Source organism: Hibiscus syriacus, unplaced genomic scaffold (assembly GCF_006381635.1).
Source record: "Hibiscus syriacus cultivar Baekdansim isolate YM2019G1 unplaced genomic scaffold, ASM638163v2 tig00111621_pilon, whole genome shotgun sequence".
Lineage (NCBI taxonomy): Eukaryota > Viridiplantae > Streptophyta > Magnoliopsida > Malvales > Malvaceae > Hibiscus > Hibiscus syriacus.
This window is the reverse complement of record NW_024063138.1, coordinates 399,590-406,909: the sequence shown is the minus strand read 5'-3', so window position 1 is coordinate 406,909 and position 7,320 is coordinate 399,590. Positions and strand designations below refer to the sequence as shown.

General features: G+C 37.0%; 1 protein-coding gene across 2 annotated transcripts; it reads right to left on the bottom strand.

Annotated features, from left to right (window-relative positions):
* Positions 1–216: 216 nt before the first annotated feature.
* On the bottom strand, positions 217–6,992 carry LOC120165998 (T-complex protein 1 subunit gamma-like). Of its 2 annotated transcripts, XM_039175414.1 has the most exons (4): positions 6,840–6,992; positions 6,440–6,708; positions 641–712; positions 217–519 (listed from the first exon to the last, which is right to left on the bottom strand). In XM_039175414.1, the coding sequence occupies exons 2-4, from the start codon at positions 6,636–6,638 to the stop codon at positions 395–397; spliced, it is 396 nt and encodes a 131-aa protein (XP_039031345.1). In that variant the 5' UTR covers positions 6,639–6,708; positions 6,840–6,992; the 3' UTR covers positions 217–394. The 2 variants fall into 2 exon arrangements, with proteins under 2 accessions (XP_039031345.1, XP_039031346.1); XM_039175415.1 differs by lacking the exons at positions 6,440–6,708; positions 6,840–6,992 and adding an exon at positions 6,167–6,240.
* Positions 6,993–7,320: the final 328 nt, after the last annotated feature.

Here is a 7,320-nt window from a genome sequence, read left to right as displayed (position 1 = left end):
ACATGATACACAAACTGAACCAAAAAAAAAAGTCCGAGTGTACTATTTCTGTACGTTTTTCATCCAAATGCAAGAGTCTAAATATTTTAGTAAAATATGGCCCAATACATAGACACAACAGACAACTATCTCATATATTCAAATACCCAAAGCATGTAGACATATTTCAAATGTCTTTCCCCTAATGCTTGCTGAATGCTGATTGGTGTAATATTAATTATTTGAAACTAAAGATGAGGAACCAGTTCTATTCATATTCAAATATGAGCAAACTGCCAAACAATCAAATGCTCAAATGGTCAGATGACTATTCTATGTTCTAACATGTCATTTGCAAAAAGGAAAAACAGTAAAGGTAACTACCATGCCAGTTCAATGGCATAAGCTAATGAATCTATAATAAAAGTTCACATAAAAACAAGTTTTGATTAAAAAGAACACTCACGGCAATCAGATCCCCAAATTGGCTAGTGAACTTTGTTCCTATACAGCTCTTCACAAGTCCCAACACCATTGAACCTGCCATTCAAATATAAAAGCAACAATATGATGATCCAAAGATGATAAAGATGCAAATAAAAGGGGATAAAAGATTAAAAAATTCTTTTATGATTATAAAAACTTCCCAGGAGAAACATACGGTGTTTCACATCAATAGTCATTGCAATCTTGTCAAGCACAGCAATAGCATCCTCCAAAGCCTTATTGTATGCTGCAAATGAAATGGTGTTAGATTTGGTTTGAAATTAAGTTGGCAAGCTTAAAATTTCATCTTGGTTGGTGGCCAACTTATTAGAAATTTCATCTTGGTTGGTGGTAAAACTTTGAACATGGGAATTTCATATTTAGTGGCTAACTTGTATACATTGGAAAATTCTTTGGTAGGTGGCCAACTTATTTTTCATGTTTAATCCCTAAAATATTAGATTATTTATAAGTTTAGTCCTTAAAACTCAACTATAAATAGGCCTAAGTATTTCATTAGAAATTATCCTAAAAACAAGTTCTCTCTTCCTCTTGTAATATTCATTCTCCCACTTTGGGAATTCTAAAGAATTCCATTTGTTGTAATATTGGCGATATAGTGAAGTTATCATCCGATGTGGTGCCCGAGGAGTAAACGATATTTTCGTCGAACCTCGTAAATTTGGTGTGTTCTCTCCTTTATTGTTTTTATTCGGTTTTTTCCATTGTGTTTCAATATTCAATAGTTTGACAAGTTTATCCGCTGTGCAACCTTTGGTGGTTTTGATCTTGACATTTTAGGTCAATTTTGAAATTACGTTCGTGTGGGAAATAACTCGATTTCCCCAATAATTGGCATCAGAGCTTCGGTTGAGGTTATCCTGGTGGTTCCGTTGCTGAAAAGATACAGTTCGTGCTATTTAATATTGTTCGTTGGAATTAAAATGCCAAAATACGGATCAGTTGAGACATCAAGCTCTTCATCCGGACCGGTGAGGAGGATGATGTCAAATGCAAATTTCTCGATGGAGTTGTTCGATGGATCCGATCATTTTGGCATGTGGCAAGGTGAGGTGTTAGACGCTTTATTCCAACAAGGTCTAGACATCGCCATTAAGGAAGAAAAACTCGAATATATGGAGGAGAAAGAATGGGGAACAATCAATTGTTTGGCGTGCAGCACGATTCGATCTTGTCTTTCCAGGGAGCAGAAGTATGGCTACAAGAACGAGACTTCTGCAAGTAAGATGTGGAAAGTATTGGAGAAAAAATTCCTAAAGAAAAGCTCTCAGAATCGTCTCCACATGAAGAAAAGATTGTTCAGATTTAATTATCAACCAGGCACCAGTATGAATGAACATATCACTGCGTTCAATGAGTTAGTGGCAGACTTATTAGGCATGGATAAAACCTTCAAAGATGAAGATTTGGCCTTGATGTTGTTGTCATCTCTTCCAGATGAATTTGAGCACCTTGAGACAACGTTACTTCATGGTAAGGATAATGTTACCCTTAAAGATGTAACTGTTGCTTTGTATAGTTATGAGCTCATGAAGAAAACTAAGAAGGAGAGCAAGTACGAAGCAGCGGAGGCCATGATGGCAAGAGATCGCTCAAAAAGTCAAAAGTCAAAGTGGAGAGGGAGATCAAAGTTGAAGTCCAGACTAGGAAAAGATGAATGTGCCTTTTGTCATGAGAAAGGTCATTGGAAGAAAGATTGTCCAAAGCTGAAGAAGAAAGAAAAACCTGCTCCAGATGTATGTGTTGCAGAGCATGATGAAAATGACTCTGACATATCATTGGTTGCTTCATCAACAACATTCCATTCAGATGAATGGATATTAGATTCGGGTTGCACCTATCATATGTCCCCTAATCGGGAGTGGTTCTCCGATTTAGTAGACTAAATACAGGAGTTGTTTATATGGGCAATGACAATGCCTGTAAAACTGTTGGGATAGGTTCAATTCGATTGAAGAATCAAGATGGATCAACCAGAGTTCTGACGGATGTCCGATACGTGCCTAGTTTGAAGAAAAATCTCATCTCGTTGGAGCCTTGGAATCCAAAGGCTCAGTAGTCACTATGAGAGATGGAATTTTAAAAATCACATATGGCGCACTTGTGATGATGAAGGGCATCAAGAAAAATAATTTGTATTACTACCAAGGTAGTACAATTATTAGAGCAGTTGCAGCAACTTCCGGAGGTGATGATTTGGACGCAACCCAGTAGTGGCATATGCGGTTGGGACATGCTGGAGAGAAATCCTTGAAAATTCTGGCAAATAAAGGATTGTTGAAAGGTGCAAAGGCTTCCAAATTGAACTTTTGCGAGCATTGTGTTATGGGAAAGCAGAAGAGAGTGAAGTTTGGCACCACTATACATAATACAAAAGGTATTTTGGATTATATTCACTCAGATGTCCTTCAAAGAAATCATCTTTGGAAGGAAACCATTATTTTGTAACTTTTGTAGATGACTTTTCCAGAAGAGTTTGGGTGTATTCAATGAAGTCTAAAGATGAAGTGCTTCGAATTTTTCTGAAATGGAAAAATATGATCGAGAACCAAACTGGTAGAAAGATCAAACATTTTAGAACATACAATGGAGGGGAATATAAAAGTGACTCATTCTTTGATGTTTGCCATGAGTATGGTATTGTTCGACACTTCACTGTTAGAAATACACCACAACAAAATGGGGTGGCAGAGTGTATGAATCGAACACTATTGGAGAAAGTTCGATGTATGTTGTCTAATGCTGGGTTAGGCAAGACATTTTGGGCTGGGCTGTGACATATGCTGGTTATCTCATCAATCCTCTGCCGTCATCAGCGATAGGAGGAAAAACACCATTGGAGGTATGGTCTAGAAAACCTGCTACTGATTATGATTCCTTACATGTATTTGGATCCACTGTTTATTATCATGTGAAAGAATCCAAGCTTGATCCGAGAGCAAATAATGTTTTCTTTATGGGAATCACCCATGGAGTGAAGGGATTTCGCCTTTGGTGTTTAGACACCAAGAAGATAATTTGTAGCAGAGATGTTACCTTTGATGAATCTGCCCTAATAAAGAAGGTAACAAATGAAGTTGTCCAGACAAGTAGTACTCCGCAGCAGGTGGAGCATACTCCAAAACAGGTAGAGTTTCAGCAGATGATGATCCCAAAAGCTGATGCAGTTGATTCTTCAACTCCAATAGAAAAATCAGAAGATGAAGAGGTTCAAACCCAAGAATCATTGGAGACACCAGAACCACTTGCAGTTACAAGGCCAAAAAGAGAAATTCGTAAACCTGCTCGATTTGTTGATATGGTGGCCTATACTCTTCCAGTTGTTGATGATGATATCCCTATCACTTACCAAGAAGCAATACAAAGCTTGGAAAGTGATAAGTGGAAAAGTGCCATGGATGAAGAAATGCAATCTCTCCAAAAGAACAACATTTGGAAACTGGCTCAATTACCGAAAGGTAAAAGAGCAATTGGATGCAAGTGGGTATTTGCAAAGAAAGATGGATCTCATAGCAAGAAAGATGTTCGCTACAAGGCACGGTTGGTAGCTAAAGGCTCGCTCAAAAGGAGGGGATTGACTACAATGAAGTATTTTCCCCTGTTGTGAAGCATTCCTCCATTAGAATATTGTTGACCTTGGTAGCACAGTTGAATTTAGAGCTAGCTCAACTTGATGTAAAGACGGCTTTCTTGCACGGTGATTTAGAAGATGAGATCTATATGACTCAGCCAGAAGGATACAAAGATGGTGGTTGTGAGAAATGGGTTTGTAAGCTGAACAATTCGCTATATGGATTGAAGCAATCTTCGAGGTAGTGGTACAAGCGATTTGATAGCTTTATGAGGAGGAAAAAGTACACTAGAAGCAAATATGATCATTGTGTGTATTTGCAAAAGCTCAAAGATGGATCTTTCATTTATCTTCTCTTGTACGTTGACGATATGTTGATCTCTTCAAAGAGTCAAAAGGAGATAGACAAATTAAAGGCTCAGTTGAATCAAGAGTATGAGATGAAAGATATAGATGAGGCCAATAAGATTCTTGGTATGGAGATAAGTAGAGATAGACAGAGAGGGAAACTTTGTTTAACACAGAAGCAGTATCTGAGAAAGGTATTACAATGTTTTGGCATGAATGAAAATACCAAACATGTAAGTATCCCACTAGCTTCTCATTTGAAACTTAGTTCTCAATTATTTTCTAAAACTAACGAAGCACGAGAGTATATGGCAAAAGTTCCATATGCTAATGCAGTTGGGAGCTTGATGTATGTAATGGTGTGTACGCGTCCTGACATTTCACAAGCAGTTGGAGTTTTGAGCAGGTACATGCATGATCCTGGAGAAGGACATTGGCAAGTTGTAAAATGGATTCTACGGTATCTCCAACAAACCGTGGATGTTGGTTTAGTTTTTGAACAGGATGAAGCACTTGGTCAGTGTGTGGTTGGATATGTTGATTCCTATTATGCTGGTGATTTGGATAAGCGTCGATCAACTACTGGGTATTTGTTTACTCTTGCTGAAGCCCCAGTAAGTTGGAAGTCTACATTGCAATCTACGGTGGCCTTGTCTACTACAGAGGCAGAATACATGGCAGTTTTAGAGGTTGTAAAGGAAGCAATTTGGCTTAACGGTTTGATGGAAGACTTGGGAGTTATTCAAAGTCACATTAGTCTCTATTGTGACAGTCAGAGCGCTATTCACTTAGCGAAAAATCAAGTCTACCATTCAAGGACTAAGCATATCGACGTGAGGTATCACTTTGTGCGGGAGATCTTTAAAGAAGGAATGATTCTACTTCAGAAAATTGCGACATCAGAAAATCCTGCAGATATGATAACCAAGGTGGTAACAGTAATCAAGTTCAATCATTGTTTGAACTTGATTAACGTCCTGAAAGTATGAACACCTTCGGGTGTGTGGCGCTTGTGAGCGCAATTAGAGGCACTACAAATTTGGGGAGTTGAAGAAGTTGAGTAGGCTTGGTAATTTCAAGCCAAGGTGGAGTTTTGTTAGATTTGGCTTGAAATTAAGTTGGCAAGTTGGAAATTTCATCTTGGTTGGTAGTCAACTTATTAGAAATTTCATCTTGGTTAGTGACCAAACTTTGAACATGGGAATTTCATATTTGGTGGCTGACTTGTACACATTGGAAAATTCTTTGGTAGGTGGCCAACTTATTTTTCATGTTTAATCCCTAAAATATTAGGTTATTTATAAGTTTAGTCCTTAAAACTCAACTATAAATAGGCCTAAGTATTTCATTAGAAATTATCCTAAAAACAAGTTCTCTCTTCCTCTTGTATTCTTCATTCTCCAACTTTTGGAATTCTAAAGAATTCCATTTGTTGTAATATTGGCGATATAGTGAAGTTATCATCCGGTGTGATGTCCGAAGAGTAGACGATATTCTCGTCGAACCTCGTAAATTTGGTGTGTTCTCTCCTTTATTGTTTTTATTCGGTTTTTTCCATTGTGTTTCAATATTCAATAGTTTGACAGGTTTATCTGCTGTGCAACCTTTGGTGGTTTTGATCTTGACATTTTAGGTCAATTTTGAAACTACGTTCGTGTGGGAAATAACCCGATTTCCCCAACAAATAGTTCATAATCAAATGCTAAGTAATGTTTCAAAAGCAGATATTAAGAATCTAGCATCAGTTCTAAGTTGCATTACCTCGACAAAGCCGTAGGATGATAATTTTTTTCAATAAAGGCTTCTGCGACATGAAGCAACTCACCAGCTGCACCACAGAGTACACCAAATATAAGTACTAAAGGAAATTGAATACCAATTGAGCTAAGAAATAAAAAATCCATTGAGCTTTTGAAAAGTTTATTAGTTCACAAAAAAAGATCTTATAGATGAGAATATAATTGAAAAATAAACTAATATATGCAAAAGTATCAAAGCACATAAACAACATTCTGCTGCATAAAAAAAATCTACCAAGAACAATGACAGATGTCGTTCCATCTCCAATTTCTTCATCTTGCGTATGGCTGAATTCAATCATTGACCGCCATGACCAACAAAAAAGATAAGACTGAAAGAAAATAAGACAATTTTTTTTTTTTGTGGGGTGGGGGTGGGGGAGGCATTCACATGCTAAAAGCAAATCAAATAGAGATGCATGGTGGAATATCATGCCATTGCTGCTGGGTGTGCTATATCTAACTCACGTAGGTTGGAATTTCCATCATTAGTAACGACAATACCTGGTAGAAATCAAAACCATACAACAATACTTATACCAGTTTAACAAAAGCGTATTTGAAGGGTAATAAAATGTTTTTGTTAATTCCAAAACATCTGCACCGGAAATGTAAATTGAAGTAAAAAGGATTACCTCCAGCAGCATCAAGGAGTATTTTCAACATGGATCGAGGACCCAATGTTGTTCAAATAATGTCATCAATAGCCTGTAAAGTAATTTTTTTCAGTGAGCATTGAACAGACAACAACAAATGGAAATCATATCGAAGACCCAAAGCATGTTGAATCCTGCCTTCTTAGATATATATAAAGTCCTCAGATCAGAACTCAGCAACAAAAACTGGGTTTACATTCTTTCAAAATTTAAGCAGCTTATTCAGCAATCACACTCTAGATTAATACAGAGTAAGTAAAACAGAATAATTAAAAAAAACAATGAAAGAAAAGGATTACCTTGGAGGCTTAGATATTAGCATGGTGAACCTTAGTCCCAGACTCCCGCTTCAACGAATCCTCTGCTTATTTCAATGTTATTTTTAGGAACAAATTGAATATAAAGGATTTAAAAAATGCATCAAAAGAAAAGAAACTTACTCAGAACGAGAACGAGAACT

Excerpts from the sequence above, each read along its gene's own strand:
- LOC120165998 (XM_039175414.1), bottom strand. The coding sequence starts at position 6,638 with ATGATATTCCACCATGCATCTCTATTTGATTTGCTTTTAGCATGTGAA. Across the intron at positions 713-6,439 it reads GACATCTGTCATTGTTCTTG|CATACAATAAGGCTTTGGAG; the intron begins GTAGATTTTTTT and ends TTTCATTTGCAG. Across the intron at positions 520-640 it reads GACTATTGATGTGAAACACC|GTTCAATGGTGTTGGGACTT; the intron begins GTATGTTTCTCC and ends TTTGAATGGCAG.